This window comes from Seriola aureovittata, chromosome 7 (genome assembly GCF_021018895.1).
Source record: "Seriola aureovittata isolate HTS-2021-v1 ecotype China chromosome 7, ASM2101889v1, whole genome shotgun sequence".
NCBI lineage: Eukaryota > Metazoa > Chordata > Actinopteri > Carangiformes > Carangidae > Seriola > Seriola aureovittata.
This window is the reverse complement of record NC_079370.1, coordinates 18,974,780-18,995,753: the sequence shown is the minus strand read 5'-3', so window position 1 is coordinate 18,995,753 and position 20,974 is coordinate 18,974,780. Positions and strand designations below refer to the sequence as shown.

The window sequence follows — 20,974 nt, the reverse complement described above, 5'->3', positions numbered from 1 at the left end:
CCCAAATTGGGAGAAATCACAAATCTAAGTGGTGAAAGAAATCAAGAGTGCAATGGTGATACTGATGTAAGAGCAAAGCTGAAAACAATTTTCTTTCAGGGCTGTGGATGTGAAAATGTCAAGTAGAAAACAGACGATAACGTCATTCAAACTATTATAGTGTGGACTTACCTGTCTGGCAAGCACAAGCAGAGTGATGAAGAAGATAAAGAGGGAGATCGAGCCCATAGTCTTCAGGTCTTTGAGAACTCCTGGTCTTGAAGGCCGGAGAAAAAAGAAAGAATGTATTTGTGTGTCGAGATAGAGAGAGAGAGAGAGATAGAAATAGGATAAAGACGGAGTGAAAAGTGAAAAGTGAAAAAGATACAAGTAATGAGTGAAAAAGTAAAAGAGATGTGATTAAAAACATTTAATTAAAAATTCAGATTACAATGAGAAGACTGTGGCATGTGTCACATGATTGGTTAGCAGACCATTTTATTCCATGCTGTCACTTGTTCAAGACTGTCACTTCTGCTTTGCTCTGACAACAGCTTGTTTGCTATTTACATGCCAGTGGCTGAGCTTCCCTGCTAGGTTGCATTTACTTGAAACATTAAGACATAATAAACAGTTAATGTTGATGATATGTAAAGATTAAGCACTACAAATACACTACAAGCTCTGGCCTTTCCAACATCATAACACTAAAAATGGAACATCTGCAGAATTAAGTTGCCAACCAAGCTATAGCTATTATATGTACTGTACAGTACATGCACTGAGGAAGAGATGATTTAAAAAAAACACAAAAAAACATATAATACATACTAATTTGGCTACTGTACACACTCAAACACACTCAGACTTGCAGACAATCAAAGCCCAAAATATATTGGACAAGAGGCCATGTTCAAAAGAAGATTGAAAATGCATAGACCATATCATTTAAATCAAATGAAAGAGATTTTTCTTTATAGCAGTGAGGTCTAGCTGTCCCTATTTAAGTTCTGAATGTGTGATAAGATTCAAACAGGACTGTTGCATCCTAATTTCTGCAAGCACATTTTGCATATTAATGGGCTCTTACTCTTATCTAGGGCAGAGCTCAGCACACAACAGAAAACAGCCAGCAAGTTCTGCACTTGCCTGGTTCATTGTCTAATCACTTCTCTACACACAATGAATGGCAATGACTGAGGACGAACAGCAGATTTGGTAGGTTTGACTTGAAGACAAATCAGATGGAAAGCACAGACAGGATGCCAGGTTTTTTTTTCATGCATAGTGAATTACTAAGCGGCCACTTCCAGCTCTCAACAAACTCTGATGGGTTATTTTCCAACAAATGTTGCACTCAGTGGATTTCTGTCATTTGTAACTGCAGTTGTGGCATTAGATTATGCCTATGCAGTGGGGCTCTATCATAATCAGCACAGTGCACTGGGAAAGTAAGCAACTTTCCTCAAAGAATTGACTTCAGGAAACATTTGTTTATTCCCTACAGCAGGAGTGTGTCAGGCTGCAGCGCCATGATATTTCATAGCTGTTCAAAAAGGTGAATATTGTCTCTTTTGCATCTAAGCATGTCCAACTTCTTAAAAAGGTTTCCTTAATTAACATTACATCCCAAACAGTGATTACTTTAAGGTGAGTTTTTGAGGAGGAGAATCACGAGGATAGGTGAAACAGTGCAGACAGGCAGATAAAAAGTAATAAGTCTTAATAGTGATGGCTATTAAAATTGTCAGTTCTACACTCAACACTTTCCTATTTTGTATTACAGCTGACCAAAGCTGTGTGAAGTTTATGAGCTTGGCAGGGAGGAAAAACTCAGTTGCTTTGGACAGAAAAGTTAGTCACTAAAAAGACAGAAAACTGTGTTTGAATCAACGATGTCATCCGTTGACACTTTTTGTCTACTGACAATGAATTAGTGATTGATGCTGGGGGCTCCAAGAACTTTTGTTTTAGATATTAAATCCAAAAGCCTTTTATTTTCAAATAGAGCTTTCAGCTATGAATCAGAAAATCTAATTTTCCAGTAAAACCACAATGGGTGCTGTCTTAATGTCCAAGGACTTCTACTATTATTTAACATCTATGGAACAGCTCCAGCATTTGTCTGTAGATGATGTCATCATTACAGTCTATCATGGCTGCTCAGCTTCAAGACAGGGTTGTTTAAGTTCACAAATTAAAGTTGGGCTGTGTTATATTACAGAAAGCAACAAATGAATCTTTCTTTATGAAGAATTTCTTTAAGTACGTTATAAATAAAAGCAACCAACCAACCAATACTTGACAAATCAGATTTTCTGCCATATTACCCAAAAGCTTAAATTATCAATATGATGTGATTGAAAGACAAGTTTAATGTTGTCTTGTCATCAGGTTACTCACAGAAATAACATTAATTAGTGACAGCTCATATGACCTGTAGCCACTCAGCAATGTATGACATTTTAATTGGTGGGAGTGACAGTCGGCAACAGCTAAAAATGAGAACATGCTACCTGGATGTTTTGTACACTTCCCTTTGCTAATGAGTTTAATAGTGAATCCATATACAGTGCTGCTTGAAAGTATGTGAACGCCTAGAGCAGTTCAGATGTTTCTGTTGTTTACCATGATTTTCTTATTTTATCATCACCAGTTTTTATGTATGAAATGTTGGATATATGTTTCATCAATTGCTTGTACTTGTTTAGTGGAACTTGGAAGGAGATATCCGAGGACATGAAGAAGAGGATAGTGACAGCCCATCAGTCTGGGGAGGGATATAAGACTATCTCCAAAAGATTCCAGCTCAATCCATCGACTGTAAGACAAATAATTTACAACTGGAGGGCCATCACCATGACAGCAACTCTGCCTAGAAGTGGGCGCCCATCAAAACTATCACCCAGAGCCACCAGAAAAATAATAAATCAGGTAAAGGCCAACCCACACATCACATCTACAGAGTTGCAGACCTCTCTGGTAACATCTGGGACAAATGTGCATGTGTCTACGATCAGACGACAATTGAATAGCCATGGCATTCATGGGAGGGTTGCTAGAAGGAAGCCTCTGCTCTCAAAAAAGAACAAAGCTGCCTGTTTCAACTTTGCCAGAGAGCACTTGGACAAACCAGAGGCCTTCTGGGAGTCCATTCTCTGAACAGATGAGTCTAAAGTAGAGATATTTGGGCACAATCAAAACCGCCATGTTTGGAGAAAGGCCAACATTGCAAATTAAGAAAAGAACCTCCTCCCAACAGTGAAGCATGGTGGTGGAAATGTGAAGGTCTGGGGCTGCTTCTCTGCTTCTGGAACTGGGCGACTCCATATTATCCAAGGAACCATGAATTCTCAGGCATATCAACAAATTCTTGACCAGAATCTCCTGCCATCTGTCAAACAATTGAAGCTGGGACGAAAATGGATTATGCAACAAGACAATGACCCGAAGCATTCCAGCAAAACTACAAAGGAATGGCTTCAGAGAAAGAGGATTCATACTCTGGATTGGCCCAGTCAAAGTCCAGATCTAAATCCTATTGAAATGTTGTGGCGAGACCTGAAGAAGATGGTACATGCCAGATGTCCCTCCAACCTCTCCTTCTGCAAAGAGGAGTGGGCAAAAATCCCCATAAGCAGATGCGAGAGACTGGTTAGAGGTTACAGAAGACGTTTGGTTGAAGTAATGGCTCCAAAAGGAGGAGCCACAAGCTACTAATAGAAGGGTTCACATACTTTTGCACATGTTACATTTTCAGTGTTTGTGAAATAAACCACATTTGTTGAATTACATAATGGAAAAATATCTCTTTTTGTGTGTGTGTCTATTCCAAGTATTTGGAAAGTGTGCTTTACAAATTAGGATTTGGATGTCTGTTAAATAAGGTTCTTTTAACGTGAATATATTCACATTTGCAAACCACCATTTTCCCTCACAAATGCCGTTAAATGCTCACAATATAGAACTGCTTTGTAGAACTAGCAGAAAACACAGTAGAGAACAGTAAAGAAAGGATCAGACATTGATCAGCTTAAATTTAGATGATACCGATCAATTAAAATGTCCAGCCCCAACACTGATCATCAGCTTTGGATATCTCTAGTTCTGTGTGTAAGTCAGGTCCTTTTGGTTGCTCATTACAAACTAGAAGATATCAGCGATAGACTATATATACACTGTTGTACACAATGTTTACTCTAGTTTCCAACACTCGTCTATAGCCACTTTGAGCAGGAAGTGGTTGAGTGAAAGAAAAAAAGAGAATCTGGAGAAAATATTGACATTGAGAGGGGCTAGTTTAAGTGGTTCTGGCACTTTTTTTTTTCTTTCCAAGGATGCCCCCTGGGTGCTTCCAGACTGAGTGACTGGAAGAAGACCTCGAGATAAACTTTCTTTCTCTCCTTTAACCTTCCCACATTTTATCTCTTCTGAATTTCCATTTTCCTAGAATCCCACAGGATTAATAGCATATGACTGTCATCTCAACACAACTTCCTTTTCATTACTCATGCTACCTAACCACTACCTTCACCCATATTGACTCTGTATACCTCTGTCGCACTCCCTTGAACAATTTCTGTTTGTCACTGTACACCTACCTGTCCAGGCTTTCAGTCTTGTACAGGAATCTGCTATACTCATCCAGGAGGGAAGCGTGTGTTTGCAGAATAATGATGTTGTAAACCACTACAGCTGTCAACATAATAATCATCTTCAGCTCGTAGTTTATCCTTAGGAATACTGAGCAAGAGATCAGGCCCAGGATGCAGCTGTAAATTAAATACTAGATGGACAGAAAAAGAGACAAACAGATGGTTGACTTATTCAAAAGTTATCAAAGAAAATAAATGAATTTATAGAGAATAATGATTATGATCACGTTTATCTTCACTTACAGGAAGGTAGAAATTGTTTTTGCCGGTAAAGGTAATTAGTTGTCCATTAGGGTAAAACTGTGTTTCATTGGATGAATTGTAAACAGGAACTGGAGGCAACACATTGTCTTCCAAAAAGAACTGAAAATAAAAACAAGCAGAAGCACAAAGTCAAGAGAAAATAAAGGGTTGTCTCATTTTCAGGCAATGCTAAAAAATTTTAACCATTCAAATCCAACACAGAAAACAAATCTCATAACTGCCATGTAAATTGCAAACACTTGTATGCCTTTCATGTCGCCATGTGAAAAGACAAACTGGTGTATACTGTACTTGCAGGAGGAAAATAGAATCTTGTTAGATAAGAGGCCAATAGTGACAACCATTCAATAATGTCCTTTAAAGTGAACCTGCAGGATAAGATGAGGATTGGCTGCCCCACTGAGCAAAGCCAAGTTAATTTGGTTCATCCGCCCTGAGCGACTGACCCACGTCAGGCGCAAAACAAGATTATAATCTCTGGAATCGATTTGTGTGAAGGTCTAAACCAGGGTCCCAACACTGTGCTTTATCACGCACCTTCCCAACAAGCCTCAGGCTACTATCCGACCTTTATCCAAGCCTTCTTATTTTTGTCGTTTTTCTCTCTATAGAAATAAACATCTATCAGGTAAATCAGAAAAATGAATGGGCAGTAGCAAAATAACCATAAAAATTTTGATATATGCAAATGGTGTTGGGTCTGTTATGCAGGGAAGTCACCAATATTCATATTTGAAAAAGCCAGTTGCAAGAAATAAAGATTTGAGTTGTTTTTATATTAAGTCAGTAAAATAGTTGTATTAATACCAGCTTTTGTGATGAATACAATTGGGCAAAGAAACCTATCTATTCATTTATATTACCACATTGTAACATGCGACATGTTGCATTCTTTCACTTTCGAATTACATTTCAGTTACACATAAGGGAGTATCATCTGAAGGGTTGTGATACTTAATTTCGAGTGATTCCCAAATTAGTGTTATCCTTCCCTTACTGCAGTATCTGCACATAAAAGCTTACCATGTTGAAGACTGCCATTATGAGTATTAGAGCTGTGGTTGTCATGGTGAGCGTGATGCGTGGCCATGGCTTGTTGGCAATAATGACAGATGACCTCAGTAGCCACATCCAAGAAGTGGAGGCGCTTTTACTGCAGTGCTGCAGGGACATGTGCACACAACAACACAACGATATAAGAATGCATGAGTCAAAGTACACAATAGGACTTTAGAGCTGAGATATTAAAGGTTGCAAACACATTCAAACACACAAACAAGAAGCAGAGAAGGACATTTAATGTGAACTTCAAATAAATAAATAATACATGTGCTTATGAACAGACAAATGCACAACAAATTAAAAAAAAAAAATTACTTCTGCTGATTAAGGACAATTGCTGAGAAATAAATAAATAAATACATAATATTCAAACACTGAAGCACCTATTACTGATTAACTCCTAATTACCTCAGCGGTGCCAATCAACAAGTTCAAGAGGCATACAATTAAGGAGAGAGGGGTCCTATTAACTTAACAATGGATGCTGTAATGTATTTCAAGCTACATGCAATAACTGTGCAATAAAATGACCACTACATGTAATTCCATCATGTGTATAACGATGTGAGAAAGCAGTATATACAGCTACCAAACAAGCCTTCTGGGAGAGTGTAATGCTAATAGTCTAACTTTGATTGGAAGCAATAAAAAGCTAAAGAGGTTGTTAAATAACTTCCACCTCATATTTCACTAATCAAATCATTGTTGCTGACGGCAAAGTTTGTATGTTTTTAAGAGCAGTAGACAGTCTGAATTCATGCAACTCATTTTAACTCAGCAATATTACCTGACAGGTCAAACAATATGGCATTAAAATTTTAATATGTTTATATATTTTTTTATTACTGTGTCTTCATTAATGCAAAAATGCTGTCTGCCCAGGCTTCAGCAAATGTTGGCTGGGTCTGCTACAGTCAATTACTTTTCAGTTTTGTGGCGTTGCCTTCGGCTGAATGTGTTTCATTGCAAGACAATGACAGTGAAAGCCCAAATCATTTGCTTGATCATCTCAGAGCAATATCTGAGCATCACTCCAGCTGAGTGGATGTGGCATTTGAGTAGTTCAGGGATATACATTATAATACAATAAACTACAGATGACAGTCTGTATTATGCAAAAGCAGGATTACTAAAAATACATAGGTAGTGGGACACATCTTTTTGTTTTGAAGACAATATGGCATTTGCAAATAGTTTTTTCCTCTAGACCAGTAGATCAAGTAATAATAGGTATGACTTCAATAGAACACGTGAATAACAATTGAAATACAGAGAAAAAATATCTGCCAGGGTTGAGTCAAGTACAACATGTCAAGTTCCAGTCACAGAATCAGCAGAATATTGAAGTCAGTTAATCAAATAACCATTTTTGACCTTTCTAAGGTTCCCTCCAGCATTCGCTCCAATATAAGGGACAAGGTTTCTGCACGAAATGCTAAGTAGGTCAATACCTTATTTTGTGCCTGACAATGGAAAAAGTAGGTACATGTGTAGTAAAGCATGCTGGTGTTGTTTTGCTGCAGCAGTGAAAATTCAGCTGAGTGACTGTGGTGTCCACTCTTCAAATTCCATCCAAAGTTATATTAGGAGAGGGAAATATGTATGTATCCCAAGCCTAGAATGGTCAAATCCACTATGGACCATACGATTGATTTATAATTTTAATGGAAAAATCTCTAGATTCAAGTCATACCGAATGTTTCACATGTTGACTGAAATATCGGACACGTTACATGGCTCGCTAACTTGTCTTGAAATGCTTTGTTGGAGATTAAGGGATCATTTCATTATTGATCTCTTCTTTACGTGAAGCTGGGACAAAAGAACTGAAAGACACACTTGCCGAGGAAAAGACTCTTTATCATGGAGTCTAATGTTCCTATTCATAAAGGATCCATGAAGGCTTGCTGTAAATTATTACACAGGAAATCTAGAATAGGCTGTGATAAACGTCTGAAAATTCCACCCAAAAAAGGGAACAATTATATGACACAAACTAAAGCAAAGACCCTGCAATGCCAAATACAGTTGACAAAATGCAGCAGGAGGCTTCTTAACTCTAGCTATCAAGTGCTGTGTTTTGTTTTTGAGCCTTGGGCAACATCACTGAGAGCGCAGTTTAGAGCCGAGAAGCAGATTCTCACTTGCAAAGAACTAAAAATCAGACATAGGGTGGAAAGGGTTGTATAGGCCTGCGGCTTATGGAATTTTATAGTATAGTCATTTTTTTTTTTCTCTAACCGTATTCTCCTTCTTTCCCTTTCTGATCTTTTCATTTATTTTTACACAGAAGAGAACTGAAGCAGTGTTTGATGCCCTAGACTATCTTCCAGGGGCTAGATATGGCTGTAGTGACAATATCTACTGACATGACACTCCCTGCTCTTTCAAAAGGTCATGTGAAGACTATGTTGGCAATTCCATTGTTAGGCCATAGTTAGGGGGTTTAACCCTCATTAAATTAATCATAGAATTAATTCAGCCTCTTCTAAATGATTTATAAGGCAAACATATGATAGACTACATATATCCAGTAGAGACTGATACACAGCACAATCTGTTTGCAATGTGGGGAGACAAATAACTCCACTTCAAAAATAAAGTTAAAGTTTGTCATATGACATTTTATTAAAAGATCTATGCATTTTTATGCTGGCCTAATATTATTAAAGAATAACTGTCTCTTGAAGCATGCACCAAAGCACTCGTCTGCATAGGCTCTCTAAGGGCCAGGGGTGGGGGTTGAGGTGATGAACAAGAAGCACCTGTTTCATACAGAGGCTCAAGATTAATTTTTACTACAGTGTCACACCAGGCACTTGTGTTAAACCAAGGGGCACTTAAGCCAACAACCAAGGCCCTTAATGGGCCGTTGAGATGACAAGAGGGGCACTTAGACCACTCATGTGCATTTGGTATGACATTTGGACAAACCTTAAGCACAGAAGTGAGTTAGAGAGTGGGCATATCCTGGTTAAATACAGGTTTTAATATAAAACATTGATGTTTGCAGTAAATTAATTTACTCACCAGGAAATGTCCAATGAAACATATGAAGAGAATTAAGGACAGGATAAGGAAAGCCATACCAAATGATATTCCCAAGACAGTTGTCCTAAAAATAAAACAAAACAAAAAAAATATCACCAAGTTTAGTTTAGTTTTATGTTGTTCTGCAAAATGTAATTAGCACTGCTCTTAGCTCACAATTAATTGTCAAGGCAAAGACATAAGCAAAGTTTAGTAATGTATAATGCATAAGAATAAATCTACTATATTCTTTTTTTTCACACAGAGAAAAACATTATGTTAACATCAATGTTTCTCCAATAACAGTTATAGAAATATAATAGAAATAAAGCACACATACTTTGGAAGGACGAGAATCTGCACAATGAAAATGCAGAAAAATATCAAACAGGCGCAGGTGACGTAGTATTTGAAGGCAGGCAATGTTGTTGCTCTGTACTAAAAGAATAAAAAGAAGGTCAAGTTTCAACAACAAAAAACTGAAACTAGCTACTGCAGAAGCTCCTCAAGTTTGCACAGAGGCACCTCAAGTTTCTCTGTAATTTACAAGATTTCAGGGTAAAATAAGTGTAGGCAAAGAACAAACAGTAACAATATGTTCTATTTGAAACAACTACTCCAATACATCTACCAAGCAGTGAATGATGACAGTTTACCTAGACTGCCTCTTACCTCCTTTTCCAAGGATTTGTTATGAAAGAATAACGATATTCTCTGGATGTCCTCAGACTTTAGCCACTGTCTGGAAACATAAAGACATAGTTACAGACCAGGTCAAACCTATTTGAGATTTAGTTAAAAGCAAAAAGAGCCTCTGCAGCAAACATACAATAAAAATGAGCCGAATGTTTTTCAAATGTTAATGCACTATTACGTTTTATTTCATAAACTTAAAGGCCTTAAATTTATGGAAAATTTCAAATGCCTAAATTAAAACAAATAAAACATGAAGAAAGTAAAATACAATAACCTGTTCCAGTTATCATTATATGAAAAATATGTGAAATGACAATTATTAAGCCTTTTATTCTTAATAACTAATATTTATGCTTGTTACAACACAGACAAAGTGAAGAGGTGTACTGCATTTCAGTGTTGTCCAGCAGAAGGCAGTGTAGACATACCAAAACTAAATAAAAAGCATTGCATTAGTTTTTAGGATGAGGTGAGAGGGAGCTTTTTCTTTTTAACAAGAAATGCATCATCAATCCCAAAATGAAAAACAACCAACTCTCCGGTCACAGCTTTGGGTACATAATGTTATCGGTGGTGACACGAGCTGATGGCAGCTATTACACTTAGCCTTTCACATTAAAAGTGAAAGAGTTTCCTGTGGGCCAGCCAGCTGGAGGGATGCTAATACTTGCTGCATATTTAGTAACATTTGAGACAGTCTATATTTAAAGAGATAGATTGTGAATGCAGGAGGCTGTACAGACAGAAACGTACAGGAATCTTCTTGGCAGAATTCTCCGTAAGTGTTGACAGCTAAGTTCGTGTTACATAGCATTAGCTTACAGTTATTAGTAGGTTTAAAGAGGATAGGCAAATGATGCCGTCAAGATAGATGGCCACCATAGACAAATGTGCTTGAATGTGAGACTACAGAATGGATGAATGTTGCATCGCAGTTGAAGTTGCCACCACTGATGACAGCAGAAAATCTAGAAGGCTAACATTTAGCCTGTGAAATAAATAAAAAAGAACACTCAAAGTAGGTCTCGCCCATAAAGACTATGGCATCGCCTATCAGTATTTTCTTTTTTTAAACGTAGCAATTATTTCACAGTTGCAGTGTCAAATAGTTTTCAGTATCAAACAGTCTGGCTATAAAAAGTTTGTGGTTTGCTTCCTCATGAAATGGTCATACATTGTTAGACAGCATACTTCAGTTTGGGGTGTCAAGAGTGCAAATATGCAGACATATCCTTACCATGGATATTGGCATAGTTTGAAACCAGGGGAAAAAATTAAACACCCTTCTAATTTCTGTCAATAATTGTTAAAAGTCCAATATTATTTCAAGGTACATGTATATTTCATACTGAACTAATTACCAAATTTTTTGAAATGTAAAGTGTTCCAGAGGATTGTTAATATCAAAGAAGTTAATAGTTGGTTTATACTGTCAGCCATCCTTCAAATGAGATGAACTCTGCATCAATTATTTTAATCCATGTTACTTGTTTTTTTAATAATGTAATTATAGCAGCAGCCTCAGAGCCAAACCTGTCCTAGCCGCTGGCACAACAGAGGAGGAGCAGGACTCCTCCAGCTTTGACAGACTTCCTGCAGTACACGTAATTCATCAGTTCCTTCATCAAATCATGTGTCATGGTCTTTGAAAGAAATAAACGCCTAGAGATCGACAAAAAACTTACAATTGACGGAAAAATTCTCAACAGTTAGGCGTGCTCTTACTGTATCTTTTCATTCTTACCCTGTCAGTCACTTCCACCCTGCCTGCACAGAGATTTACTCTTACTGCCATAAACTACCACTCTTTAGTTTTTAGCACTTGTTATTTGTGCAGCTGATTTTGTTGTCAAAGACTTGGCTTTGATTCCTGTCTTCTGTTATTCAAGTTACTCTATAGCTAGATATGTAAGTTACTCTATAGTTACTATAAAGCTAACCTCACATGCAAAAATTAAAGCTAATGTAATGCAAGGCCACTGGATTTGTCATTATGGATTATTATTACATCTTTCACTGATTTAGACACTAACATATATAGCATTCATTTTTTTTATCAGTGAATTCTTATTGATTTAAGATGTTTAGCAAGAACCAAGATAAGATTCCCTATAAGCACATTCACTCAAAACCACTCATCGAGTTCTGTCACATTCAATGATTCTGATGAAAGTAGGGGTTTAATGTCATAGAACGTCACCATTGCATATCTGATTGTATTTAATACATTTGTAAAAGAAGACAACAAGACAAATGAAGACTTACAGAAATGTCCCCAGCTGCCCCTTGTTCTCTGGCTACATTTGTCACATCGGAAGCTAACTTTGGGAGTGTCACTGGCTTACTGAAGAGAGTGACAACACACAGTGACAACACTGAAATGAACCAGTGAATCAGTTAGTGAATGAGTAGGCTATTGAGAGCAGCTGATGGAAAAGGGGAGAAGTTTCTTTCAACATACTGTATCCGAACCACTGGACCCTGGCATCCAGACTTATGAGAATTGTCAGCTGAAGATCACTTCACAGCTGAAAAATTCTTACTCTTCAAATGCTGTGGTAACACTAATCAACCATCTCTAAGGAACTGACAGAGGATCTGACAATTTGGTTAATTGATGGCTACAAAGCATGGGAGACAATAAAAATATATCAAGGAACTGTTTGAAATATCACTACAATAAAACATCATGTCTGATGGACAGAAAGGCAAAGCGATACCTCACAAGAGTGCAAAGGACCTGCAGGAAGGTTTAACTGACACAAGGGTGGTGGTGCACCATTCCACACACAGAACTGATGCATTGATGAACAGAGACTCCATAGAAGAGTCATCAGAAAAAAATCCTACCTGTGACCTCATAACAAAAGCCAACGCCTGAAGTATGCAAAGCAACATCTGGATAAGCCAGAGTGATTTTGGAAACAATCGCTGTGGACGGATGAAGTTAAAATTGAGGACTTTGGCCACAATCCTGAAAAAAGGAGCAGCATTTGATGAAAAGGACACCTTGCTAACTTTTAACGGTGGAAGTATATCCAATATCCTTTAGCGTTGTGAAGTAGCCAGTGGCACAGGAACCATTGCACTGATATTTGGTTGCAAATTCTAGATCCAAATGTCATGCAGTCAGTCAAGAAAGCCTAATTGGCTTCTACAACAGGACAATGATCCAAAGCATACCTCAAAATTCACCATGAACCACTTCAAGAAACACAAGCTGAAGCTTTTGGAATGGCCCACTGACTTGAATATCACTGAAAATTTGTGGCTAGATTTTAAACATGTAAATATCTCAGCCTTTGAATATCTCAGAACTCTTCAGGAAGAGTGGGTTAAATTTCATAAACTAAGAATAGAAAAGACTCTTAGCTGCTACAAAAAGCATTTGCAAATTGTGATATCTGCTGGGTTTTTTTTTTCTATACTATGTACAGAATTAGTAGAGTGCCCAAACCCTTGCACATGCCACAATAACTGCTTAATTTCTTATTTTTTTTAGGTTCATGAAATAAAAAGGAATAGTGCACTTACCTTAACAAAAAAGGCTAATTTTTCTTCTTTTCACTTTAGAAACCAACAAGTTACCCTCAGGGGTTCCCACACTTTTGCATACAGCTGTCGCTTAGATGTGTTTGTTTTAATGTTGCCATGTTTCATCAGTTACAATTTTAGAAGACATCACATCTTATCAGTACTAGGACTTTCTGCATGTACTTTTACTTTTAATTATTGTGCAAAAAAAGTAAGTAAGTATTAATATTTGTTTTTTAAAAAGAACCTTACTTTTGTGAATTTATCCCATCAAAGGTCCTAATCATCCTCTCGTTAAGTTCCTCCTCAAATCTTTTCTTCTGAGACTTTGTCCTGTAATGGGTAACAAGAAAACACAGAATATCATTTAAGTTCATATAATATTAGTCACACACATCAAAGCCTCTAGCCGTAGTCTAGTCTTATTAAACATCTTGTCGTCTGTCTCCGTACTGTTAAGGGATGAGGATAATCCTGCCAAAGAAAATTGTGCTGGAGCTGTAAAATGAGCAGCTTGCCTTTCTGATCTCCTCTGGAAGTGATACTGCCCCATCGGCACATCCTAGACACAGAGAAAGAGGAGAGAGATTTGTTACAAATTACAGCTGAACTTCCCCATTATCTAAATCACAACATATTTGTAGCAAAAATTACACACAGCGGTGTTGATCTTCCCATTCTCATTAGTCATGCTGTCTCTGTGGTGCAGGTTAGCAAAGGGCTTCGCTGCTCCCCACGACTCCAGGTAGCGGGTCATCCTGACAGAGGCCCTCATCTTTGCTCCATCTAGAGTGTGTCTGGGACGGTAATGATGCTGTGGGCTCCAACGCTCCACCTGCAGATACATTGAAATTGCATTATTTTGTTGCATTTTATTCAATGTCCAATATTCATGGTTGTGTTGTAAATGCTGTGGTACCTTTGGGTTGATGACCAGATACGTGATGACTCCGTGCTCCTTTAGGTAGGGGTCCCTTTCCTGTCCATCCCCATCTTCCACCTTATAGACACCATTCAGGTGCTCTAGTGTCACTGAAGTGATGTGGACTCGTCTGGCAAGAGACGATTGTGAACAATCAACAAATGGATTTTCTATAAACGTTAATTATGGCTCTGCCTATACCCTTCAGCAAGGACCGACAGTAACCAACCAGACAAGACTGATGCCAAACACCAAAACACTACCACAATATAATAATGCCTAATACAAATGGAAACAAGTGCTTCTATAATTTACTTTTAGTTCACTCACCCTGGTACACCTCCTGCCTCCATATGATTGGCTAATGTGACATCATGTGACCAAACATCATACTGCCATTTCTGAAGTCCAATCACACCACACAGGACATTCCCGGAATGTACACCAACACGCATGTTGATGTCAACCCCTGTGGCATCTCGAACTTTCCTGTCATACACCAAAAACAGATATTTATTAATATGAAGCAATAAAAAATAATCAGCCATACCATGCATCTCTTTAGGAAATAGAACAAATGCTTCACTCTTTGACCTTTATAGTGTATGCAAAGAACTAAAACACCTGCCACAGTATTCTTAAAGTTTTCAGAGTAAACCAAGTCTGTTAACAAACATGCTTCTCCTGATTTCAAATATTCTTTGACTCAGGTCACCAAATTAAAATGTGCCATTACATTTTCAACAAATCAGACAACAGCATTAATCTGATCATGGCCAAATTATTAGCATGCATGTAAACATACTGTGAAGTTCCACAATTAAACTTCATTATTTGATGCAGGTTGGTCTTTCTATTTCAGTTAATTCTGTCACATTCCCCTCCACTTTGTGTCATGCTGATGCCTAGAGATAAGATAGGAACTCATGATTACCACCGCAACACTTTAACATATTTGATTCAGCTAAATTGGCAATCAAGAAAACATCTCCAAATCTGAACTACTTGTTAGTAAGTACTTATCATTACAGATAGGGGTGTTTCAATATATGTAGCTCAAAAAGCACTACATTTTAAAAGTATTACCTTACAATTTTGTGTAATGAGACTTTTGAGAGTCTTTAGGGTATAGCTGAGTTAACAGACAAAAATCCTCATGAAGCAATATTTCAGTACTGTTAGCAGCATGTAATTTCAGTTTTCATGTGGTTGCAGAATGATGAATGAGCTACTGCTGTGCATGTTTCCTCATCTATTTACATTTAATTTCAGGTCAAATATTTTCACATATTTTGACATCACTAATGTCAAAGGAATACCAAACAATAGTAATGTAGACTTTGGGGATGCATTACCTAAGACATATTGTAACAGAGAAGCAAACAAGTATTTAAAAAACGGGCTTGTCGTTCTTTAGTTGCACTGTTATGTAACTGGCACTTACTTGATGGCCTCACACATGTCCAGACCCATTTTCACACAGTTCTTAGCATGGTTTGGTAGAGACTCTGGCAGTCCAGACACACAGTAGTAACAGTCGCCTAGGATTTTGATCCGCATACATTCATTCTCCTGCACATACAAAGGTGGAAGACAGACTCACATACATGGGGTCAGATAATGGTCAAATGGATAAGACAGTAGAGGCAGCTTTTTAATTTAATCACACAATAACCCTTTGAGGCAAAATCCACCCTCAGATTTTATATATTCAACATGCCTTATTGCTATACTGTGTTATATTCCATTAATGATACTGTGAGTGGAAAAATTTAGTTTCTATGTTTTCTATGATTGTTTTGTCCATATATGACTCAACAGCAAATAGTGAAGAGACAAGTTCTTGGTCTTTGATTTTGAAAGACTGATATCAAAACCTGATATATTATGTTTACAAGTTAGAGTGAAGATTGCTGGTGAAAAAATGCTTTTGTTAAGATATTTATGCTACATTTTGCAAATATCTCAGACTGAAGTAAGATCATCCTTGCTTGACCAGGTGTTTGCAGGAGTAAGACAAATTCATCATTAGACAAGAAAGAGTAAGATAGATCATAATAGCTGGCTCATAGCAGCATTTAGGGTGGATTTTACCATAAGATATGGCAGTGAGTATAGCGAGTATAGTGATATATGACTTGTTATCATGTAATCTTCATTGGAAGGGCAAAATTAGCACTTTGTTAGGATGTGTTGTCTAGTGATAGGGTCCAGTAATGAAATGTTTACCTTAGCAATTTGATCAAATTTGCCAAACAGCTCATTCAGCATATGCACCAGCTCTCCAGGTGAACAGTCACTGGCCAGCCGGGTGAAACCAACTATATCAGCATACAGTATACTAGAGATGGAAAAATATATATCAATGTACTATAATATAATGGTTCTTTAAGATTTCCATGGAGAACTGTAGTTTTAAAATCTGACAATACATCTGAGCTCCTCTATTTCCTCTATCTGTGAACCTGTGAATCTGATAGACACACAGTATCTACAGATCTCACACATATTTGGTAAATCCAAATAAATAATACATACCTGACATTAGTATGTCTCTGGACATAGAGATTATGAAAATTGTTTGTGTTCTCAATCTGGCCGAAGTTTGGACCCTTCAGTCTCTGGATGATCTCAGCTTTCATCACACGGGCGATGTGAGCTGGCAACAGTGACAACAGGAGACGCTCCTGACGGCAATAACATAAGAGAGGAAGTAGCAGTATAAGGATGGGTAGGAAAATCCAGGAAGACAATAATAATAATCTTATTTTAAAACAATTAACATTAATTAACTGCCCAACAGTTGGCTAATTTATCCAATATTTTCTGTCAGAGACTCACTGCTTCAATGCCCCAAAGATTCACTCACTGTCAGTGGCATGATCAAAATCAAATGTGATTAATAATGAAAAGGCTAAACAAGCTGTCAGTTCAGATATTTATGTGTAGTCAAATTAAGAAAGTATAATGATTAAAGACGTTGACTTTACACTGAAAAAGTTTTACAAATTGATATTTAAACGAAATCGTCCCAAATAAAAGTGTGAAGCGTTAACATTTAATCACAGGAGGACACAAAAGCTGTTACTATTATGTTGCCAGCCTCTATAAAAGCTTCAAGTGCAGGTGGAGGTTAATTGGGTACTACATTGTGTCTAGTTGACTTACTGTTACTCAAATCAACATTTTTTTTGTTTTGTTGTTGTTTTCTTTTTTATTATTATTATTATTATTATTATTATTATTTTTTTTTATAGAGCTCATTATTTTATTGCCAGCCACTGGAGGACAGACTCAGCCCTTATTCTTTTCTTTAGTGGTAGCTTAACCAACTCTGTATTTCTCTTTGATGCAACTGTAGATTTTACTTTTAGTCAACAGCGAAGTAATTAGCAAATAAAACTCCTCTTAGGATGAAGAAAAGTTCAAGATGAAACACTTAATTAAGCTAATGTCACCTCCAACCTGACAAGTTTTCTGCACCACTGATCATCTCCCTGCAATGCTGCTGAGGCTCAATGGGCTCTATCTACAAGAGAGGTCCATGGTGGCTGCTAACCAACTCTGCCAGGATTTTGGGTGTATGATGAATACACATAGTCCCCCTTGGACCACTTATACCAGAAATGTATGCACTCACTGTACTGCAGGGCACTTTGGATAAAAGCAAGCAGCTAACAGCATATATTATGAGAGCACTGAGCGCCTGAGAGAAATATATCTCAGAACTGTTACTACCGTCTGTCGCAAGGCAACAGCAGCACTCCAGGGTTACTGCAAAACACTCCACCAAAGGCATTTACTGTTGTAACAACACAAGCTGGATTCACCATAGGGATAAGCTGCTGCACCCCAAGCCTGGGCTTTCACAACAGCAGCTGGACTCACCTTGTTCTGACCAAGCTACAACTGCAACAGCTGTAGTAAATAGGTAGCTACATCCCAGACTCGCACAGCAGTAATATTTTTGGAACTGGCATTTGCACACTAACGGCATTCCAACAAGGTTTTAAGTTTTTTCAAAGGACTTATGAATATGAGGTAGCCAAGAAATGTGTTTAGATGGATGTTGAAAAAGAATCTGACAGATTTATATGAAAAGACAAACGATTCAGTGGGACAATACCTACAAAATGTTACTTCATGTTTCTCAATCGTGCAAAGCAGGGAAAAGAAAATAAGACATGCTTAGTTATGTAACAAAGAGACCCATCACTATCATCACTTTCGTTTAAGTCTTATCGCCCGTATTTGAGATATTGTATCTGATCAAGAACACATTTGACAAATGCTGTAGGGCACCCTTACGTCAGTGTTAGTCTGGAGACGTTGTGAAGTATGAATCACATATAATTGCCTATAGCTGTGTCAATATCTAATCAATGTTATCCAAAATGCTGCACAGGACAAACACAAACGAGCAGATGTATCAATGGAAGGAAGTACAGATGGACCTGAGCATATCGGATCATTCAGTCCATTGCCTTATTGTAGTACATGAAAATATAGTTGCAGATCTTGTTGAATCTTATTAATCACCTGCAAAGATTTCAACCACCAATCAAAGGATGCTAAGGAACCTTCACTACTGAGAATTTAGCACATGCAGTAGGCTCCAGGGACTTAAGATTATCATTACACTAATTGAGGTCATTAACAATTACCACATTCTATAAAACACAACCCCTGACACAAATTCTCTGGGGACTCCTTCCTTTCCTAAACCACAGAAATCAAGCATTGACAGCTACAGTGGGGCCCAAAAGTCTGGGACCACTTTTCTATTAACTTGAATGGGAAAGTAAATGTTTGCATTGAGTGAATCTTTAACACCATTAATTGTATAACACAAAGATATACATGGATTTTTGATGAAAAAAACAAAAAAAAAAAACTCATCTGCACTGAAAAAACATATTGCTAAACATTACAACAAAAAGATAAAAAAATATTTTTACAAAAAAGGGCCACAAACAAGCCTTTTTGGATTAGCATCAGTTATTTTGCTCTGGAGTCCTGTTTGTGCCACATTGTTGTTTTATTTTACACTGTCGTCATCATTATCATCCATCTTACATAATCCATTCATGCAAATTCTTACTTCCCATCACTGTAATCATCACGGTAATCAACACTATCATAATTACCATCCACACTACTACATATACTCAATCATTCACTGCCTGCCTGACTTTCACTGGCTCACTGGTCATTAAGACTAATTGACCACTTTACCTGTTGTCTCTTCTCAAACTCCAGTTTAATTGGGGACTTGATGCAGTTGCAGGTGTCCTGATAGGTCTGTTTTAGTGCCAACTCCATCAGATGTTTGTGATATGCCCCTGCCATGTTGCCACACATGAAAATGATAATATTGGCCAAAATCTGTACAGGAACAGAGAACAGACAAAACTAGTATTAGATAAATATCAGACAAACGATAATCTTCAAGTCAAATATATTAATGGGGTGAATGGTAAACTGGCATATACTGAAAAGAGCAGAAACAAAGCTTTAAAATGAAATACACCCGCAGATAGTAATGTTCAGTGTATTATCTGTTGTATTGTACATAAATTAAATAGGCAGTATCAGAAAAGCCATTTTATCTCCAATATCCAGGTTAAAGATAGATATTTAGCTTTGATCAAGGATCAGGCCATAAAATAGCTACTGTCCAATGTTCCAACATGAAAACACTAATATGCTTTAATCATTCGAAGTCTTGAGGAGGCAATGAGTTTTTGTGAAGTGAGTCCAAAGCTAACGAAAAAAAAAAAAACACCTCCAAAGTAAGAAATAGGCAAAAAGCTTTTCCTTAAGGGTGCTAGGCCCTGGCGACTGAGATCTTGCAGTGATGTCGACATCCAGCACCGCACACTATATTTAAGTACAATGTTGCATTCATAAACAAAACAGCTTTCATTTCATTCTCTAGTGAATCAGTTATTTAAAGAAAACAGTCTCCACCTGCTCATACAGTAGAAAGGTAAGTAAAGGGAATCAGATGTGCATGACCCTTTTACTGCCCTTGCTCAGGTGTTTATTGCCTAAAAATAGCATTGTGTATTCCCAGCATCAGCTTTACTGCGGCTTGATCAGATTTTCCTCTACCCTGCTAATGGAAAAAAAGTCACACAATTAAAGAAAAACTAAATAAATACAACCAGTGGCAAAGTCTGCACCTCTTGTCTACATAAATACTTTCCAATAAGCTCAGGTTCATTGCACACAGGGAGGCCTGTATGTTCCTTAATTAGTGTGATTACAGCAAACGCCACATCCCGATACAGGCTTGATTTGACCATGACATGGCCTAAGTGATACAGCTGCTGTTAATCATAGTCACACTTGTGTAAGGATCATTGAATGATATAGATCATTCTAAGTAAAACAATCCTAACTGATTATACGTGTTGGAATAAGTAATTTTACTAGTGGGTAGCCAACATTTTCTAAACCATTTTGTTACACTTTTGTTAATGAATATAAACCCAGTTTAGTAAAGAAAATCTGGAGCTAATGTTTGAAACCTGAAACTCATAAGATGACCATGCATTGGCCCTGTTAACTCTGATCTCCCAACTTTTATCAACTTTAACTGAAATGCAATGGCCTTTCTAGTTTTTTATATCAACAACACTTGGTTATGTCTGTAAACAAGAAAGTGATATCTCTTGTTTTGGAACTTCTTCAGCTTTATTTGAGCCTAACGCTCACAAAACATGCTAATCTGATTGAAGTATAGTTGAACAGATAAAAGCTAAGTCTGACTGAGCCTGACAAGCTGAGTCTGAAACATTCTGAGAGCAAAATTGTACAGTGCAACAAT

General features: G+C 37.4%; 1 protein-coding gene across 1 annotated transcript in view; it reads right to left on the bottom strand.

Moving 5' to 3' along the window:
* Positions 1-20,974, bottom strand: part of adcy2a (adenylate cyclase 2a) — a 75,036-nt gene that overhangs the window by 17,966 nt on the left and 36,096 nt on the right. Inside the window, exons 5-20 of the mRNA XM_056379908.1 lie at positions 19,378-19,527; positions 16,681-16,829; positions 16,372-16,483; positions 15,587-15,714; positions 14,473-14,631; positions 14,140-14,272; positions 13,879-14,055; positions 13,739-13,782; positions 13,473-13,553; positions 9,663-9,732; positions 9,331-9,428; positions 8,991-9,075; positions 5,922-6,059; positions 4,878-4,997; positions 4,581-4,765; positions 172-256 (exon numbers count right to left, since the gene is read on the bottom strand). Coding sequence (XP_056235883.1) covers positions 172-256; positions 4,581-4,765; positions 4,878-4,997; positions 5,922-6,059; positions 8,991-9,075; positions 9,331-9,428; positions 9,663-9,732; positions 13,473-13,553; positions 13,739-13,782; positions 13,879-14,055; positions 14,140-14,272; positions 14,473-14,631; positions 15,587-15,714; positions 16,372-16,483; positions 16,681-16,829; positions 19,378-19,527 — 1,914 coding nt within the window. The remainder of the gene's footprint in view (positions 1-171; positions 257-4,580; positions 4,766-4,877; positions 4,998-5,921; positions 6,060-8,990; positions 9,076-9,330; positions 9,429-9,662; positions 9,733-13,472; positions 13,554-13,738; positions 13,783-13,878; positions 14,056-14,139; positions 14,273-14,472; positions 14,632-15,586; positions 15,715-16,371; positions 16,484-16,680; positions 16,830-19,377; positions 19,528-20,974) is intronic.